The sequence below is a fragment of the Pelobates fuscus genome, chromosome 6 (genome assembly GCF_036172605.1).
Source record: "Pelobates fuscus isolate aPelFus1 chromosome 6, aPelFus1.pri, whole genome shotgun sequence".
Classification (NCBI taxonomy): Eukaryota; Metazoa; Chordata; class Amphibia; order Anura; family Pelobatidae; genus Pelobates; species Pelobates fuscus.
In genome coordinates, this window is record NC_086322.1 from 250,565,184 (window position 1) to 250,586,586 (window position 21,403).

The 21,403-nt window shown below is 43.8% G+C and overlaps 1 protein-coding gene across 3 annotated transcripts in view; it reads left to right on the forward strand.

Annotated features, from left to right (window-relative positions):
- Positions 1-21,403, forward strand: part of IFI35 (interferon induced protein 35) — a 135,152-nt gene that overhangs the window by 57,548 nt on the left and 56,201 nt on the right. For all 3 annotated transcript variants that reach the window (XM_063458928.1, XM_063458929.1, XM_063458927.1), the window contains 2 exons: positions 1,160-1,318; positions 20,710-20,817. In XM_063458928.1, the coding sequence (XP_063314998.1) occupies positions 1,160-1,318; positions 20,710-20,817 (267 nt within the window). The remainder of the gene's footprint in view (positions 1-1,159; positions 1,319-20,709; positions 20,818-21,403) is intronic.

Sequence of the window (21,403 nt, forward strand, 5' to 3'; positions counted from 1 at the left end):
GCAAGAGGCCTAATGATAAACTGTTCGTTGATGTTCCCGAGAGACGGGATATTCTGTCACTATATCATGTTACTAAGACTGCTGGACATCCTGGTATTTCCAAAACGGTGTCAGCTGTTTCTCTGTATTTTTGGTGGGATTCCTTGTGCAAGGATGTCACTGACTATATAAGTGCTTGTACTACTTGTGCCTGTATGAAATCCTCTCTATATAATAAATAACCCTACTCCAGAACTATCAGGTTATACCATTACCTGAAACCCGACATCTGATGACAGGTTCAAACACCATCAACTAACACATTATCTACAGAGCCTTCCCAACCCAGATAATAGACTGAGACCACTCATAGACTTTGAGCAGTCCTGTGTCCTGTGAGATATTTGCCTCAAACTGGTGCTTTCAGTTACATATAAAACTATAGGGAACACCTTATGGAACTCCCTACCAATTTACACCAAAAATCAGTGGCCATCAGCAAGAAAAAAAAATAAAACCTTCTCTGTCGACTCTTTCATACCACTTTTCTGACGTCAGCCATTAGCTCCAACAGGCTCACCACATTCTATCCACTCTGTGGGCAGGTATTGGATCTTGGGAAAGGGAGAGGCAGTTAGCTCAAAACCTTTTGCCATTTCAATATCCAGACCACACAAAAATCTCTGCTTGTCTGAGGTAGATAACTTGTTTTTTCCCTTGTAGAAGTCCAGAACTTTAACCCCTTAAGGACACATGACATGTGTGACACGTCATGATCCCCTTTTATTCCAGAAGTTTGGTCCTTAAGGGGTTAAAAGGGTGTACCCATGCAAACCTAGTCTGGCCAAAAGAAGGATATAGTCAAACCTAGTCTGGTGGATGTGTAGAAGGGCTGCCACATCTTTCTCATTTGTACAATGACTGGACACAGGAATTTCTTGGGTTTCTGTGCCCAAAGGGGACTTTTCCAAAGTACAGCTTGAAATACAGGTGGTTCACAGCAGTATTTTTTTTCTAGAAAAAATATGCGTATGCATTGCAAGTAAGCTGTGATTTTTAGATTGGTCTTATCTTTTAGTTTGCATATGTAATCTGAACATTTTCTTTCCATTGTTTAGCGAGCATTATTAGTAAGGCATTTTTATTGAGCAATATCACTGGCTATGCTTCCATTCTGCAGGAACAACAGTCAGCACTAATTGATGATGAGGCAAAACTGAAAAAAGCAACAGAGGAGTCTGAGTCTCTGGCTGAACAGCTACAGGACAGAGGAGAAAAAATGGAGAAAAGGATACTTGATCAAGAACAAGAACTAAGGCAGACAAAAAAACTGAATGAGGTTTGTATGATAAATTTGAATTGTGGGTATCAGTGGAATGCATTTATGTATAATATTAGTATTATATAATAACTAATATAAATAGTGCAACGGTTCTGGTGTACCTAATGGGAGAGGGAGTCGGACTAGCACTAAGCTGCTCAAAAACTGGTAAAAATAGGGATTCACTAAAAACCTATATAAAACAAAGGAAAAAACTCTCTAATAGAGTGGGAATACCAGGAGCTGGCTTAGTGACTAATGGCTAAAATACTACTAAGTGGAGAATAAAAAACTGGTACTATGCCTTTAAATCTGGAATAAGCAAAGTATCCCTATATATGTGCAAAAATGTAAAAAAAAAAAAAAGTGCTATGAGTGAAGATCTCAAATAAACAGAATATCCCTTTAAGTGTGCAAAAATACAAGGAGGATGCTGCTATACCTTTAAATATCCTTAAGAATGTGCAAACATGCAAAGCAATGCTATATAAGGTTGTTTTTTTATATATATCACAACCCCATATATAGCATTGCTTTGCATGTTTGCACATTCTTAAGGATATTTAAAGGTATAGCAGCATCCTCCTTGTATTTTTGCACACTTAAAGGGATATTCCGTTTATTTGAGATCTTCACTCATAGCACCTTTTTTTTTTTTTTACATTTTTGCACATATATAGGGATACTTTGCTTATTCCAGATTGAAAGGCATAGTACCAGTTTTTTATTCTCCACTTAGTAGTTTTTTTAGCCATTAGTCACTAAGCCAGCTCCTGGTATTCCCACTCTTTTAGAGAGTTTTTTCCCTTAATATAAATAGTGCAACTATTTGTAATTTTTCATATTGGCTTTGGCAAACGTAATTGAATCAAAAGTACAAATTGGCAGTGCAACAGTAATAAAGGTGACTGGTCCCTGATTTAGGATATCGATTTCTCCTGACATGTTGTCTGTTCCTTCTCCTCTGACACCTTGGACCAACAATGCCATTCCTTCCCTCCTCCTGGGAAGGTGTCAACAAATCCTTCTGTAGCAGATATCTTATCATAAAGCAGTGCAGCCAGAAAGCAGGTTCTTAAATGGACACTATAGTCACCTGAACAACTTTAGCTTAATGAAGCAGTTTTGGTGTATAGAACATGCCCCTGCAGCCTCACTGCTCAATCCTCTGCCATTTAGGAGTTAAATCCCTTTGTTTATGAACCCTAGTCACACCTCCCTGCATGTGACTTGCACAGCCTTCCATAAACACTTCCTGTAAAGAGAGCCCTATTTAGGCTTTCTTTATTGCAAGTTCTGTTTAATTAAGATTTTCTTATCCCCTGCTATGTTAATAGCTTGCTAGACCCTGCAAGAGCCCCCTGTATGTGATTAAAGTTCAATTTAGAGATTGAGATACAATTATTTAAGGTAAATTACATCTGTTTGAAAGTGAAACCAGTTTTTTTTTCATGCAGGCTCTGTCAATCATAGCCAGGGGAGGTGTGGCTAGGGCTGCATAAACAGAAACAAAGGGATTTAACTCCTAAATGACAGTGAATTGAGCAGTGAAATTGCAGGGGAATGATCTATACACTAAAACTGCTTTATTTAGCTAAAGTCATTTAGGTGACTATAGTGTTCCTTTAAATGTTATAACTGGCATCCCTGAAAGGATCAGGCAAGGCAAACAGTTCAAAACCCAGGACTTTTTTTTTTTTTTTTTTTCAACCAAGGACTAGCCTTTAGCAGTTTATGAAGCTACACTCAAAACACTAAACACAACATAATTATAAGGGGAAACTCACACGCAACAACACTACACGATAATGTATAACTGTCAAAAATAGAATGGGAGAGGAACACAGACAAAAAAAAATTACAACATTCTGCACACATCGCCACAATATGCAAAAACAAAGACTTCTCACAGCACAAATAACTACGAGAAGGAACTTACCACTAATAGATGTTGCTGAGTAGCACAATGTCCATGCAGGTGTCTGGTAACAATGTTTGGACTGTTTGCAACAGTATTTATAAATCCATAATCTCTGGATTCTCAAACCACTACACAGGTAGTTTAATCGTTTCACTGGAGGTGACAGTTGAAGAGGGAGTTTGTTAGGTTTTCCTACTAACATAATAGAAGAGGTGACAGATGCATCCATAAGAACTTCTGTCACAGGTAGTGTACCTTAAAGGAACACACCAGACACAGATATACAACTTTTGAGTTAAATACTTAGTTGTAGATTTTGTATGCTGAATTTTCTATATATATTTTTTTTGCTAAATTACTATTGTTATTTTTGTCATTTACATAGCACCAACCTATTCTGCAATGCTTTACAATCTTCTAAAAGTGATACATTTAACAGTTAATGAGACAATTACAATATTACATAATTACATAATTACATAGTTACATAGCTGAAAAGAGACTTGTGTCCATAAAGTTCAGCCTTCCTCACATGTTTTTGCTGTTGATCCAAAAGAAGGCAAAAAACCTAGTCTGAAGCGCTTCCAATTTTGCAACAAACTAGGAAAAAATTCCTTCTTGACCCCAAAATACCAGTCAGATGTCTCCTTGGATCAAGCAGCTATTACCCCACTAATTAGAAGTTGTATCCCTGTATGTTATGTTTTTGTAAGTATTTATCCAATTGCAGTTTAAACATCTGTATAGACTCTGACAAAACCACCTCTTCAGGCAGAGAATTCCATATCCTTATTGCTCTTACTGTAGAAAAAAACCTTTTCTTTGCCTTAGATGAAATCTCCTTTCTTCCAGCCTAAATGTGTGACCTCGTGTCCAATGTATAGCCCTGTTTATGAATAGATTTCCAGATAAAGGCTTATACTGGCCCCGAATATATATGTTTTGTATCAAACTTTTTTTGTATAAATGCATGTATCAAACTGATTTGTAAAATAGAAAAGCAAGTGATTGCCCACGCAGGGGCTTAAGCATTGGTTTAAAACAGTGTAAACATTTGGTTGCCTGCGCAGAGGACTGTTTAGCTTAACATTTTTGTTCACAGTTCGTTGCTTTGTGCTATATACTCTTATGAACTGTGTTGCCCTATTAGTTCAGTTAGAGCGTTAAGTAAGTGTTTGTGTTAACTGGTGCGTGCAAGTGTTGTGTGTTTGCTGGTTGCGTAGTTGCTTTATGCTAGTTGTTCGAGCCATTATCTTATGTTAGCTGGTGTATGTCTTTGCTTTGTGTTGTCTGGTGTATGCAAGTGCTGTATGGCAGCTGGTTTGTGTCAGTGCTTTGTGTTAGTTAGGTTGTGTGATTGCTTAGTCGTTGTAACATGCAAAGCAGTAATTAGGCAGTATTAAAACATTAGATCTACCTAGCTTGTATATAACCGAATAAGATATTGTACACTGTTCTAACTTTGCAATTCTCGTCGTAAATATTATACATCAGAATATGCTTAACAATCATTTAAGTATGCAGTTGTTATCGTACTTTGGCCTCCAAGGGCACTGCTGCTTGTCAGGCTCAGTATGCTTTAAATAAGAAAAAAAATAAAAAATTTTTTTTTCACAAAACAGAGGGCGGGTCCCTACTGTGTATAGCGTCTGACTTTAAGGCTCCATTTATATCCAGCTGGTGTGCTAAGAGCATGACAGCGTGAGCACGATTAAGACATTTGCCCTCTTATTGGAAAATAAGAATAATTATGGCCTGTGTATGACTGATGAGTGAATAGGTTGCGCCATTTTGTGAAGCTAATGTGGGCATGTGGTTCCTTAACTGGGTGTTCCTGCCTTGAATGCCCATTCTGAAGTTACAATGTCAGAACTTAAATGTGAGCACCTGAACGTAAGGCCCGGGTTTTTACATGTGGCTTATATGGAGCATTGCATTATGAGGCACAATAACCAGGGAAAAAAAAAAGAGGGTGGGTAGGGGGGGGGGGAGTTTAATGATAAAACATCCTGGCATGGGGTTATAAACAAACCCTTAAGCATGCGGCCATTTGTCATAATCTTAACATGTAAATATAGATTTGTATGGTTTCTTCTTTGCTGTTAGTCTGGTCTGCAGATGACAGAGGGTCAGTGGGTAAAGCGCACATCAGCAAGGGGACCCACCGCATCCACAGCCGCGGGTGATCCCAGGGCCGCTCGCCACATGTCATCATCCTCCCGGGATGCGCCAGGCCTCCCGCCGGTAGTTCCCGCACACAGCGGGCACTCGGGGACCCACCGGACCCCCCACCACCTAGAGTCTGTGTATCAGCTGTCTCCTGCACTCCCACCGCGACACAGGATCCCCGGCAAGACAGGGCGAAGGCCATCATTAGTCTCTCCCTTCACCGGCCACTAAGGGCTGGTGCCGGCTATCCTCTCAGCTACTGGTCTGCCGGAGGCCTCCGCACTCCAGACCCCCAGGGCTCACAGCGTTGGGGACATTTACCTCTAGGCCCACCACAAAACCCCGAAGTGACGGCTCCCCGTCCATGACATGGCCCAGTCCCAGGGCCGCAATACAAGGCCAGCAGTCCCCCCGGGCTCCGCAGCCACAGCCCGCCAGGCCCCGCCACCCACATGCACTGTCACCAAAGTCCCAGCTGTCTCGTGGGTGTCAATTCAATAGGGAGGCCTCCCAGAGTAAGGCAGGCCATCCAAGCGTGTAGAGGCAGTTAAGCTGTGAATAGCTGTAGTAAATTGGGTAGGATCCTCATCGGTAGCTTTCCAAATTGTGGCTCTGTATGAGCTGTAGTGCCCCATCAAATGGCTGCTTGCTCCCCTTTAGGCTTTATTAGGGTGCATTCCTGGCAGTGTCCATATCTGCTAGCTGGCTGTTCTTGCAGCCGTTGCTAGTATAGGCGGGCGGCACATGCCGAGCGCGGGAACTCCCGCCACCGTGCGGGCTGCCTCCTTGATGCCGGGATAGCCCCCACCGGCCTGGGGGGGGGGAGCATTGCCGAGCCCCAAGCCGGGGTATCATCCCGCAACCAGAGGCTTGGTGTTTGCGGCTTCTCCCGTCACCGCAAAGTGAGTCTCCGCGGTGTCCGGCTGCGCACCGCGGGTGCACGAGTTCAGGCCTGTAATGGCGTGCGGGCCGAATGCAGACGGTTCTGCTCACCCAGTGCGTGTTGTGCCTCCTACTGGGTATAAACACAAAGGTGGAGATTGCTACTTTTTCTGTCAGTTCTCATATCGTTACATTTGTATCCTGTGGAATTAATGTGGCATGCTTAATTACCAATCATTAGCTATTGAGCATATCACTTGGTATTTAGACAGCTATTTGAGAATTTAAGGGAATTCTTTTTTTTTTTTTCCTAAACTGAATTTAAGCATATAATATCTATGAAGGTGTTACATGAGACTGAAGGTCTAGTGACTAGGGATACCCTTACCACAGACCTCTGGTAACCCTACAGAGGTGGATTTAATTGGTTATATCCCTATTACTTATCTCTCTGTATATACCCTTTTTTTATGTATTTTTATTTATAGCGCTCCACTCAAATATACTGCATAGGTGCAATTTTTTTAAACCTTGCCATATATAATTCCCTTTTTTGTATATCTACTATAGTGGGTGAGAGAGATTCCCACTAGAGTGTGAAGCAGCTGTCACTTTTACACCACTTGTACAACAATTTAAGAGCACTACTGACAGGTTATTTGGTATTTGAACACATTGCGTAGGTAAAACTATTTTTTTCTAACAGCAGTCCTACCTGAATGTCGGTTTCATCACAACCTTACATCACAACCTTACACTAATACTAAAAATATTTTGAAAAGTGAGCATCAAAAAGCATTTTGCACAAATTCAAGATATGCCTAAGAGTGAATAACCCACTGATGCCTTCATACACAGTCAATTAAAACCTACCTCCACTTTTTACCCTAGCAATCAAGTCTCTGCTGGGATGGAAATGTTTGAGGAACTTGTCACGGATGATATAAGAAAAATAACTACCAGAGAAATAATCTGAGCAAGAAAGAAATAGAAGCATTGAAAGATTTAACTAATAATACAATGGTATCAAACCGGCAGATAAAGGTGGAGGAATTGTGATCATGACAAAAGAATACTATCTGAATGAGGCAAATAGACTGTTAAAAGATGGAGAAACCTATGAGAGATTGGTCAAAGATCCATTGGAAGAAATACAAGAAGTGTTGAAGGACATGCTTACAAAAGCAAAAGAAATAGGAATTCTAAAGGAGTCAGAATACAGATTCCTGAACATAAATTTTCCAAGAACACCGACATTTTATTTCTTGCCGAAAATTCATAACAATCTAAGATCACCACCAGGGAGACCAATAATCTCTGGAATAAATTCCATCACCTCAAATTTATCACAGTACATCGATCAATTCCTACAGCCGTATGTGTTCAGAGTTAAATCACATTTAAAAGATACAACACAGATAATCCATGAATTGGCCTCTATAACGTGGAAGGATAACCTCATCCTAGTGTCTATGGACGTGACATCCTTATACACTATAATTGAACATGAGCAGGGCATCGACTCAGTAAGGAATACGCTGACAAAGATTGGTGAATTGGAAGAGTCGCAGATTGCATTCGTTATTCAAGGGATTGAATTCATACTTAAAAACAACTATTTCCTTTTTGAAGGCCAATTTTATCTTCAGAGAAGAGGAACTACAATGGGGACAACATTTGCCCCCAGTTTCACTAATATATTTATGGGTGAATGGGAAGACAATTATATATGGAACATACACCCATGGAATAAAAACATCTATAGCTATAAGAGATATATAGATGATATCCTACTCATATGGGAAGGAAATATGGTAGAACTGGAAGAATTTCTTAAATATACCAATAATAACACCTGGGGAGTTTCACTTAACACAATCTACAGTACCACATCTGTTGACTTCCTGGACCTTACTATCTATATTGACTCAGGAACTATTAAAACTAAGACACACTTCAAAGAAGTAGATGTCAATAGTTTAATTTTGAAAGAAAGTTGTCATCTCCCGGCTTGGTTGAAGAATGTCCCATATAATGAATTCAGAAGATTAAGACGGAATTGCACGGACCATAAAGTATATTTGGAACAGGCGGAAAAGATAAAAGATACATTTTTGGCTAAAAATTATGATCTACAGGAGGTTGAACAGGCTTTAATGAAAGTAGAGGATCTGGATCGTAATGACCTCTTAAAAGAAAGAGAAAAAGGAACAGTAAGACTAACACAGCAAACTAGTCTATTTCCACCTATTATTTTGGACTATAGTAAAGAAAATGCTCAATTAAGAAGGATCTTAAGGAAACACTGGCATCTGCTTAAGAAAGATAAATCATTAGCAAATATTTTACCTGATAAACCTAGGATAATCTTTAGAGGAGCCAGGAGCATCAAGGACAAATTAACAAACAATCACTTAAAGATGGATAAGGAAGCAGAACTAGGAATGAAAAAGAAAGGCTTCTTTTATTGTAATGAATGCATCGCATGTAAAACCAGCAGAAATACTCCAACGACAGGGATTCGGGAGATTATTACCGTATATACTCGTGTATAAGTCGATCTCATGTATAAGTCGAGGGCAGTTTTGTGACCAACAATTGTGAAATATGCTATGCCTCGTGGATAAGTCGAGGGTAAAACTTGGGGCTATGAAATTCTGTGATTTTTAGAATTATATACACACTCATACAAACACACTCTGCATTATACACACACACACTCATACAAACAATCTGCATTCTACACACACACTTATACAAACACACACACTCTGCATTATATACGCACACACTGTGTGTATATAATGCAGTGTGTGTGTGTGTTTGTATGAGTGTGTGTAGAATGCAGATTGTTTGTATGAGTGTGTGTGTGTATAATGCAGAGTGTGTGTTTGTATGAGTGTGTGTGTATATAATGCAGAGTGTGTGTTTGTATGAGTGTGTGTAGAATGCAGATTGTGTGTATGAGTGTGTGTGTATATAATGCAGAGTGTGTGTGTTTGTACAAGTGTGTGTGTATATAATGCAGTGTGTGTTTGTTTGAGTGTGTGTAGAATGCAGATTGTTTGTATGAGTGTGTGTGTATATAATGCAGAGTGTGTGTGTTTGTACGAGTGTGTGTATATAATACAGTGTGTGTGTGTTTGTATGAGTGTGTGTAGAATGCAGATTGTTTGTACGAGTGTGTGTGTATATAATGCAGAGTGTGTGTGTATAAGTGTGTGTGTAGAATGCAGATTGTTTGTATGAGTGTGTGTGTATATAATGCAGAGTGTGTGTTTGTATGAGTGTGTGTAGAATGCAGATTGTTTGTATGAGTGTGTGTGTATATAATGCAGAGTGTGTGTTTGTATGAGTGTGTGTAGAATGCAGATTGTGTGTGTGTGTGTGTGTGTGTGTAGAATGCAGATTGTGTGTGTGTGTGTGTGTGTGTGTGAGAGAACTGGGTGGGAGGAGGGCATTTTTATTATACATTTTTTATTTTATTATATATATATTTTTTTTATATATATATATTTTTTTTTTTATGTTTGATTTAATTTTCGTCCCCCCTCCCTGCTTGTTAGCTTGCCAGGGACGGGGGCTCTCACTCCCTGGTGGTCCAGTGTATGGGCTGTGTAGGAGGGGGGGCTGGCAGAGAGCATTAACTTACCTTCCTGCAGCTCCTGTCAGCTCCCTTCTCCTCCGTGCAGCTCCTCTGTCAGCTCCCACTGTAAGTCTCGCGAGAGCCGCGGACCCCGCGGCTCTCGCGAGACTTACAGTGGGAGCTGACAGAGGAGCTGCACGGAGGAGAAGGGAGCTGACAGGAGCTGCAGGAAGGTAAGTTAATGCTCTCTGCCAGCCCCCCAACAGGACCGCCGGGCTTGTAATGAGCCCGGCGGTCCTTGTCTGTATTATGGCAATGTAAGTTGCCATAATACAGACATTAACTCGAGTATAAGTCGAGTGAGGGTTTTTCAGCACAAAAAATGTGCTGAAAAACTCGACTTATACTCGAGTATATACGGTAGGAGAAATTCAAAGAATAAGAGTGAAACATTTAAAATTCAAGACTTTATCACATGCAGAAGTACAAGCGTAATCTACGTACTGGAATGCCCATGTGGACTCCAGTACGTAGGTAGAACAAAAAGACAATTCTGCATGAGGATAAGAGAACATATGTTAAATATTAATAAGAAATACATGCAGCATACAGTATCGGCTCATTTTGCGCAGTATCATAAAGCGGATATGAGCCTTTTAAATTTTAAAGCTATATGTAAAGTAAAGAAACATTGGAGAGGTGGAGACCACATTAAGCAATTGGGCGTTTAAGAAATGAAATGGATATACAATTTAAACACCCTACATGGTCTAAATGCAGAATTTGAACTGTACCATTGTCTGGGTTAAAACCTAGTGTGATTAGCCCATTTTTTTAAATCATCATTAATATTACCTGGAAGAAATAAGTAATCACTGTAAAGTTTAACTTGGGAAGAAACCCATAGCATCTTTGTCAGTATAAGAATTTTATCAAAATAAATGTAAAAAAATTTTTTTTTTAATACACTTGAGTACCAAGTTCCATTTTAATTATTTTTTTCATCCTTGTTTAATTTTTATTTTTCCTTATTACTCCTGCTATATGTGAAACTACACTTAAAAATCCGTATTAGCCACTGTGGAGAAACGAGGGTTCTTCTTTTTTTTTTTTTTATTCTTTTTTTTTTCACTCGGCAGGAAAGGGAGTGCAATAAACAACTTTTAGGCTTACGCAGAAGCCCACTACACATAACAGTTGTGTCAGTTATTACAGTACATAAGTAACATGAGTAATGGAAGGGTGACATATTGGAATATGCATATACAGTGATTAGTATCCCTGAATCCCAGCGAGGTTTTTGTAATTATGAGGTTCCCTTGTACAGCAAGGGGAAAGAGAGGGAAGAGGGGGCAGAGGCAAGAGGGAAAGGGGGATATAGATGAAAAGGGAGAAAAATAAAAAAGGGGGGAGGGGCGGGGGGATAGGGGAATAGGGACTAAAAATACTGTAGTCCTCCACAGCTATTCTGTGTCCCAGTTTTGGTTGTCTGGTACCCTTCTCTGTGTGGGTGATACCCACGTCATGAGTTTACCTACAAGGTAAGGATTCAGAAAAGATGTTGCCCATGGTATAACAGTGACGGGACAGGTTCTATTTCATAGGTGGTGCGTAGGTATAGAAGGGGTAGTTCCCCCAGTGAGCGGGATAGAGTACATTTTAGGTCCGCAAGCAAGGATGTGGATTGCGTGTTACCTGTATGCCCTCAGTTTGAGGCCACTCCTAGGGCTCATATGGGGATGAGGGGTGAGAGGCAAATTATAGAGATAGTCCTAACGTGAAGGAGAGCGGAGGAGCTAAGGGGGGTGGGGAGGTACGTGGTGCTGAGGCCCTGCCTGGCTATCCTTATGTGGAGGTCACCAACGAGTGGGGAGGGCGGTCAACCAAATTCGCTGTCATCCCAAAGGTCCCATATCTTGTGAAAGGTTTTCGTGGACCCACTGAGTCTAGCTGTTAGGTCGTCCATTAGCCTTATCTCTCTAATTCTGGCCACTATTTCGGGCTCTGTAGGGGTGGAAGGTTTTAACCATGAGGCTGCTGCAGCCTTCCTGGCGGCTAAGGTAATTTTATGTACGAGTTTCTGCTCAGCCCTGGTCCAGCCCTCTATATGTCTGTTGAGCAGATAGACCCATGGATCCAGCTCCAAGGTCCTGGAGAAAACACGGCTCAGGAGGGTCTGGACTCCCTTCCAGAACCTGACCATGCTGGGGCATTCCCACCACATGTGGAGATACGACCCCTTTAGTCCGCAACCCCTCCAGCATTCGTCATTTACAGTTTTGCGCATCCGCAGTAGTTTTACTGGGGTGGTGTACCACCGGAACAATGTCTTAAATGATTGCTCCTGGAGGGTCACGCATACAGAGGCGGTGGCGTTGGCCTCCCAAATCTCTTGCCACTCCGTTCCCTCCAGGACCTCTCCAAGCTCCTGTTCCCACTGATCAGCGTAGGTTAGCCGGCCCCACTCCTTCGTCTTAGCACAAAGATGGGCATACAGCATTGTAATCGTACCCCGGGGCAAGTTTTCTGATATACACCAGTGTTCAAAGAATGTAAGTGGTTTCAACGCTGCGCTTTTGATATGTGGCTGTTTGGCGAAGTCTTGTAATTGGAGGTATCTGAAGAAGTCGCTGGGCGTGAGGTGTCTCCCTTGTGAGAGGTCGTTGAACCCTACTATTTCGGGGCCGTTATAGAGGTGGCAAATCCTCTGTATCCCCGTGTGTTCCAAGTTCCTGAAGTCCCTGGCCGACATGCCTGGGGCAAAGGCTCTGTTGCGGAGGTAGGGCATTAGGGGGGAGGGTGAGGATGCCAGACTGTATTTTGTGTGGGTATGGTCCCATAATCTAAGTGAGTTTAGAATCGCCGGGCATGTGACTCTGAGTATGGGTCTATGTTCTCGCGGGACCCACATGGCAAATTGTGGTAGGTCTGCCCCTATCATGAGAGATTCAATATATACCCATTTCCTTTTGCCTGGGGGAGTGTGCCACATCGACACCTGAGCCAGTTGGGCAACTACGTAATAATAATATAGGCACGGCAGCCCCAGTCCCCCCCTTGTTTTGTGTCTGTAAAGGATCTGTCTTGAAATCCGGGGGCGTTTATTTTGCCAGATAAATGTGCCTATGGTTCGTTGCAATGGTTGTAATTGGGCTTTTGACAGTTGTAGTGGTAACGCCTGGAATAGGAACAGGATACGTGGGAGGATATTCATTTTAACAGTGTGAATCCGTCCCACCCACGATATCGGCTTGTCAAGCCACCTGTCCAGGTCTTTTGCTAGGGTTTTGAAAATGGGAGAGTAGTTGTGCTGGTATAGTTTACTGGGGTCTGCAGTTAAGTGGACTCCTAAATATTTAATGGAGGTGTGTTCTATGCGTATCTTGTGTTCGTGTCCTATCCTTATAGCGTCATTTGCCGACATGCCCACAGGAAGCGTGCTGGACTTGGCCATATTCACTACATAGCCCGATATTTTCCCGTATCTCAGGAGGACTTCTTGCAGGGCCGCCATGGATTGGGATGGGTTAGTGAGTGTTAGCAAAACGTCATCGGCGTAGGCCGAGACCAGGAACTCACTGCCCCCCACTGGGATTCCAGTGATTCTGGGATGCTGCCTAAGGGTCTGCAGCAGGGGTTCAAGGGATAGAAGAATTGGAGTGGGGATAGCGGGCACCCCTGCCTGGTGCCATTGTGTAGACTGAAGGGTTGGAGGGGAGCCCCCGAGATCTGGACCTGGGCTCGGACATTGCTATACATCGCTCTAATGGGTGCAGTGAATTCCCTTGGCAATCCTAGGTGTTCCAGCACCGTGAACAGGTAAGGCCAGGTCACCCTGTCAAAAGCCTTTTCGGCATCTAGTGATACGATTAGTGACGGGGTGTTCAGGGTGGCCTGTCTCCATATTAGATCTATATTGCGCCTAGTATTTTCGAAAAGTTGCTGTTCGGGGACAAAACCGACCTGATCTGGGTCTATAAGCGACGTCAGGAGAGGGTTTAGGCGGGACGCTAGGACCTTGGCTAGTATCTTCATGTCGTGGTTTATCAAGGAGATTGGCCTATAGCTGGACGGGAGCATGGGGTCTTTCTCAGGTTTGGGTAACAGCACTATGGTGGCCAAGGACATGTCTTGGTCTGGGACACCACCGTTCCTGAGTTCTGTAAACAGTCGGAGGAGGTGGGGTGTTAGCTCTTCCCTGAACGCCTTATAGTATCCGCCGTCAAAACCGTCAGGACCTGGTGATTTATTACCCTTTAGGGCTGTTATGGCCTTGTCTATTTCCTCTTCAGTAATTTCCGAGGCTAGGGCTGCCCGGGCCTCGGGAGGGAGCGTGGGCAGTCGTAGGTCAGCGAGGAAGTTGTTAATGTCATTGAGTTCTGTCGCACTACTGCCTGCCGCATTTGGGGTATGGTTATAGAGATGTTTGTAGTATTGTGTGAAGATCGCCGCTATCTCTGTCGGGGAGGTTTTGGTCGTTCCGTCCGGGTGCCTGATCACGGTTATGTGTTTCCGTCTCTGTCGGGGGTTTAGGGTCCTGGCTAGCAACGTGTCCATTTTATTTGCTTTTTCATAGAATGTGCGTCTAGAGTAGGTCAGGGATTTGGCTGTGTCGTCCAGTAATAGCGTCCTAATTTCATGCCTCTTGGCTTCGAGCCTCTGAAAAGTCGGTCTGTCTGGGTGAGTTTGGTGGGCCTGTTCTAATGCGCGCAGCTCTAAGAGCAGCTGGTCGAGGGTCTGGAATTTCAGTTTTTTCTTTCTAGTGGCTAGGCGAATGAGGGAGCCCCTGATCACCGTTTTGTGTGCAGCCCATATCGTTGTGGCTTTCAGGTCTGGGGTGTCGTTCATAGTGAAGTATTCCAGGAGATCCTGCCTAATCTGTGTGGTGACGGCTTCATCTCTGAGTAAGGATGTATTAATCCTCCAGGTCCATGGAGTGGCCCTGCTAAGATTGCCCAGAGTCAGGGTCACCTCCGCGTGATCGGACCACGTGATGGGCCCGATGGAAGCGTCCGTGACCCGGCCATGCAATGGTCGTTGACCAGGAACAGGTCTATCCTGGAATATGTGTCGTGAGGGTCCGAGTAGAAAGTAAAGTCCGCTGTGTCTGGGTGGTGCGCTCTCCACACATCCACAAGGCCAGTCTCAGTCATGAACTTGTGGAGCAATTTGTCTTGACCGCCACGGTTGTGTGATCTGGGTATTCCCCGGCGTGTACTTCTGTCGACTGCGGGGCAGGGCGCGGCGTTAAGGTCTCCTCCAGCCACGATCATTCCGTGGGGGAGGGCTTGTACTAGGCATTGCATTTGATCCCAGAACTGCCGTTCTGGCTGGTTGGGTGCATAAATATTGATGAGGTGTACAGTGTGCGAGAGCAGGGTGCCGGTCACAATGAGGTAGCGCCCCTCAGGGTCTATCTCGGTTTTAGTGGCTTGGAACGGGCAGCTGTTTTTAATTAATATCGCTACTCCGTTGCGCTTCCTGTGGGCACGGGCCTCGAATGTGGTGTGATATGTATGGTCACGCAGCTGTAGCTGCAGGTGCCTGGGTAGGTGGGTCTCCTGTATGAACGCTACGTCAGATTTCATTCTCTTTAGTTCACGGAAGAGCAGTCTCCTCTTGGTAGGGGAATTTAAGCCCCTAACGTTAAGGGAGGTTATTTTTAGGGCCATGACTGTGTTGGGAGTATCCTATTATGCTGCATGCCCATCTCGGCACATCCAGACCCGCTGTCGCTAAAGTTGCCAGTTAAAAGTCTCACTATAGACACCAGGTTAGCATCATCTGACCTGAGGGCATTGCTCAGCACCACGTAGGGACGGGGAGAAGGGAGAGGGGGGAGAGAAAGGGAGGAAAAAGAAAGGGAGAAAAGGAGAAAAGTGAATGAAACGCCTCCATATGAAGGCGACTCGGGTCTGGTCTTACCAGTTGCCAGACGTACTATGGGTACCATGGATCGGTCCTCCATTGCGACCTGCACAAGTGAGAGAATCGAGCCTGGCAGCCATGACCGTGATGCGCTGTACAGCTGATTATCAGTAACTATTGTCCCTCCTCATCGGGCAGGCGTTGGGAAGGAACGCTCCCACCCGAGGTGAGGGAGAAGCTGTAGTAAACAACCTAAATCAACAACAAACGTGTTGGCAATTACACGACAAATTAACTATTAAGAACATGTATGCCTAAAGCATGAAACAGTGAAACAATCTTGGTATGCTAAAATAGGCAGGCTCAGTCCGCTTCCTCTGGTGACCTGCTGGGGCCTCCGTGAGGTGCTAGAAGGGGAAACTGTGGTGGGGGGGACTCTCCCCTGGGGGGCAGGGGGGGGGGGATCCGTGTGGGTGCCGCTCAGCCGTCCGTGCTGGGGCTCTGAGGGGAAGGGATGAGATAATCTGATAGTCACGGGCTGGGTCCACGCTCTGGGCATGCGCCCTGATGGGGCTGCGTTACTGGGGCCCGAGCCCGCCCCGCGCCAGAGCGCGCGGCAGGCCCGCATACAGTGCGGTAGCGCGGGGCGGGCCCAAGGCCCTGAAGCGAAAAGAGGGCATGTGCACCTAGGGCCCTCAGCATTATTCCATACATTACATTACAACATGAGCATGTGAAGAAGTATCTCATTGCAAAGTGTTGGAGTGATCGGTTGGGCTAAGAAAACACTTGATGCGCCACATGCGCTATGATTACTCGTGAAGGTTGAGTGGGTGCAATGTTCCGAGCGGAGTGGCGGTTGAGTGGTATGGGGGGGAGGGGGGGGGAAGCATAAACTGGTAGGGGCAGACTGGTAGGGGGTCGGTTTAGCGGAGGCCAACTCCAGCTGTTGCCACAGCGCCCGGAGGCGGTGTAGCGACGTGTGACAGGTAATTGACAAGGTAATAACTGAGTCTCTAAGAGTCCATGGGGACCATAGTCCAGCAATGTGCTCGCCCAAAGACGCAGGATGTCCCTGATGGGGATGGTGCTGCGGTCTGCGGTGTCTTGTGGGTCTCCTACAGGACTCTGTGGTGCGTTATGCACCCCATGGATGGGAATTCCCAACCCCCACTCACCACCCAAAGGAAAACAGCAAAGTTCTGCAAGTCCCGCCAGTGCCCCCGCCCAGTGTCCGAAGTCCCGATCAAGGGCCCGCTGCCATTGAGAGTGGCTTGCGGCCAAAGTAAGTCCCGGTCCCCCGCCCAAGGAGTCCCCCACTGTCCCCAATGGTAAGTCAGTTGATTAGTGGTAGTCCCCAAAATGAGAAAGTCCGTCTGAGACCTGCTTATACGATACCCTTACAGCAGCTAACGTCCATTTCCTCCGACCTCCTGCCATTCAATCGGTAAGCTGCTCAGGTCCTCAGGCGTGGTGGGCACCGTGGGCAAGTTGAGTGGCGGCTGTAGCCCCAGGCTGCGAAATAAATTTTTGGGGTCTCCGTTCTGCTGAAGGACGTGTGTTCGGCCCTCTTTGAACGCCAGGAGTTTGAAAGGGAATCCCCAGGCATATTTGATGCTGGCCCATCTGAGGGCTTCAGTTATAGGCTTCCACTCCCGTCGGCGCTGCAAGGTGCTCGGTGCCAAGTCCTGAAACAGGGTGATTTCTGCCCCTCTGAATTTTATGGGGCCTTCACGGCTCTTGCGTAGCAGGGCTTCCTTTGTCTGGTAGTGTAGGAAGCGAATGACCACATCTCTGGGGTATGCTGTGTCCGTCCTCCTAGGGCGCAAGGCCCTGTGAGCCCTTTCGATGGTCCAGTGATCTTGTGGGATATCAGGTAGTAGGGGTTGAAGCACCTCCAGCACGAGGTCTCTCACCGGCCCCTCTTCCTCACCCTCCGGCAGGCCCCTCAGCCTGAGGTTATTGCGCCTAGATCTGTTCACCATATCTTCTATCATAAGTTCAGCGTCAGATAAGCGGTGTGTGAGGTAGTTCACTTGGGCCACAACTGTATTATGGGCCTTAGTGGTAGATTCCATGCGAGTTTCTAGGCGATGTGTCCTAGCTCCAAGGGCCTGGATCTCTGTTTGCAACAATGCGGTCGACTTTACAATCTCCCCGGCTAGGTAGGTACGCACCTCGGATAGTTTGGTGAGTATCTGGGAGGTGTCACCGGGGGTCGTGTGTTCGCCGGGTGCTCCACGTGGCGACGGCGGCAGGGATGCCGCGCCATCTTCGGCGCCATCTTGTGGGTCCAGTTGGCTGTTTCTGTGGGCGGCAAACAGGCCCGCGACAGTGTTGTTGCCCTCTGGGCCTCTCTTGGATGCCTTCTTAGATTGTCGTTTCTCCATTGGTAGGTTGTGGGTAAATCTGTGGGGCTAATGTAAGCTGTAGACAGCGCGGTCGGAGCGGAGCTCTAGTCGGACACGTCCAGCTCCCTTGACGGTCAGGCCACGCCCCTTCAACGAGGGTTCTTCTAATAAACATCTATTAAAGATGCAAGTATAGCTAGGAATAATATAACAATATCCACTATCAATTTTAAAAGTGGAGATATATCCTGCAAGTGCAGTATCACTTCTAAATACTAATATTATATTTAGAATAATTGTTAATAACATGGAGGAGGTTTTTAAATGGTTTAAACCCTTGAATATATTCTGTTTGATTTTTGAGCCTCATTTTGTGCTATAGCAAGAGATACTGACATGATAAATGAATGACCGTTAAAATTTGAATGCAATTAAAGCGGGAGTAACTATGGTTACACATATCCTTTTGAAATGTAACTAAATATATGTGATTAGGAACGGAAAATTGATACCATTTGTAACCGATGATACAATGTATGTAATATGTATGTAATATGTTTTAGAAATAAGTATGTATTTATATGTGTTAATTAGAAAGAGAAACCGCTATAAAAGCGGTAAAATGCCAGAGAGTCCATATCCATTGAGAAAGCCGTTATTACGGAGAAACACGTTTGGAGGGACTGACCGCTGATCACTAAAAGCCAGCAACTAGGACGCATCTGCCTTCACTGCATCCAGCATTGTGACATCTAAATTGCTGATCCGGGACGCCGTGAGCATATAAGGTCGGCACCTAGCATGCACTTTGTGAACCAGCTTGCAGACACTCGTAGATGAGGTCTGTACATGTAGCATTTTACTTTAATATTTTACTGTGAGATTTTTACATTGATTTTTAGTTCAGAGCTAAGACTTCAATAAAGCTTTTCATACTTTATTATCTGGATTGCATCTCATCAATTTTTTGCCGGTACCAAGATCTACTAATTTATTGTTTTTTCCTTTGTTTTTATATATATCCATTTATACCTACGGAGTATCACTATTCAAAGGAATTTCTGAATTAAGGAGTCTGCACAGACATCATTGGACTGTTCATTAATTAGTCTGGTGCATCCATTATATCTGTTACTTTTTATGTTATGTATAGCTAAATTGCTTAAACATTTTGTACAGATAAATTTATAAATAACATTGAGCTTATCTAAGCTAGAGATTTAGGGTATTTGTATTACTATTGTATCTTACACTAATACTAGTTTAACATCACGGCCTTCATGTTGCTGACCACAAATATATATAGTAGATGTTAGTCATCCAGTGATGCAGATGTAAAATAACAGATGAAATTCGTATTGGACCAACAGAATTTTGTAATGACAAGCTTTTGGGAGAACCTCCTTTTCTCAAGTCTTCAGAGCAAAGACAACCCATATCATTTAAAGTTGAGTTGTGATACAGGGGTTAAAGTTGTATTAATGCAGATAAGGTACAGGTCTGATAGAAAATAGACACCAATTCTCACAGAGGGTCGTAAATATCTTGTGTGAAGATCAAAGAGTAAGGGGGAGAATAAGCAAACAGTGCAGAAGATGGTGCTGGAAGAACGAGACTAAAAAATAATTACTTGGATTTAGAATGTATGAATTCACATCCAAGAGTCAAGAATATGCATACATATACACACACATGCACATAAATGAATACACAAATTGCTGTTTAAACATATGTATGGACTCTAATAAAACCACCTCTTCAGGCAGAGAAGTCCACATCCTTCTAGTTCTTACTGTAAAAAATCCTTTTCTTTGCCTTAGATGAAATCTCATTTCTTCCAGCCTGAATGTGTGACCTTGTGTCCTACGAATAGCCCTGTTTATGAGCAGATTTCCAGATAATGGTTTGTACTGGCCCCGAATATATTTGTATAATGTTTTCATATCCCCTCTGAGGCACTGTTTGGTTATCTGGTGATTGCTGGAGATGTGGCACACATCTGGCAAATTGCATACTTATCTGATAGTCGTGCAACCCTCTCTAGCTTTTGTGCTGTTTGATTGCTAGGGAAGTGAAGGCTTTGATGGGGAAATAAATAGAATTTAATGCAGAAGTTTTTCTGCTGCATGTAAATCTAAATGCAATTGAAAGAGAGGTCTGTATACATATATGCCGAATTGGAAATGCGTATTTCCTGTTGGAATTTCATTAATGGTTAAGGATAAGTGGTCTCACCTATTGGAAAGGGGAGCCCTCAGTTTTGGAAGGCACTTTTTGTCCAACTTTTTCTAATTGCTTAGTGTGCCATCTTAATGAAAACCTATTCATAAACATACCCCTGCATTATGTGTAATTTAGTAATGCTTATCTTTGTGACAGAATTGTGCCTTTCTAGATGAGCTAGTATAATGCTTAAACTCTATGGGTTTATTTGTAAAACCATGAACTATTGAAAATTTACAAGGCAACAACAAATGTAAGCCAACTTGAATCAAAAAAACTCCAACTATTATTTTGGCTGAAAATATAGGATTCCATTGTTATTAATTCCATATTTAGTGAATAAACACTCTATGTAGCAGATACTCATCACCTCCATACTATGAAACTTTTGAAACCATTTATCTTACAGGAACATCTTGAATGTGTGCGTCAGGATAACAAGTGTTTAGGAAACGAAATACAGAAGATGAGGGACACACTTAATGAGATAAAAAAGAACACAGCAAAGTTGTATGCGGTGAGTATTGTCTTTAAGAATTATTTGTCTTTCAGTTGTATAACATTTTATAACAAAGAATGGAGTGCCATTTCTCTACTATAGAATATTATAGACTTTCTGTCCCTCGGAACAAACCACAGGAAGGAAGAAAGGAAGTGGATGAGGTGTTTTGTTAAAGGACCACTATAGGCACCCAGACAACTTCAGCTCAATGAAGTGGTCTGGGTGCCAGGTCCATCTAGGGTTAACCCTGCAGCTGTAAACATAGCAGTTTCAGACCGCCTGGCACCCCGACCGGGTATCTCTGCCAATAGCTGCTTCCTAGTTATCCATATGCACCATAAGCACTGCACCAGACACCTTAACCACTGTAAACCCCACAAACCGCCGCAGCTTGGTTGGGGTCTCGCTGTCTTCCACCCACCTTGGACCCAAGATCAGGATCCAGCTTTCAGTGGGTAGATCTCTCCTAGTCCAGAAAGAAAAGCAGGCTGCTCTTACAAGATAGGTGTAAGCCAAGGGAGTATAGTGATTATAGCAATCCCCAGAGTGAATATTGCCCTCCAATCCCCCAAACATGAGCCTAGACTTCATGAAGGATAAA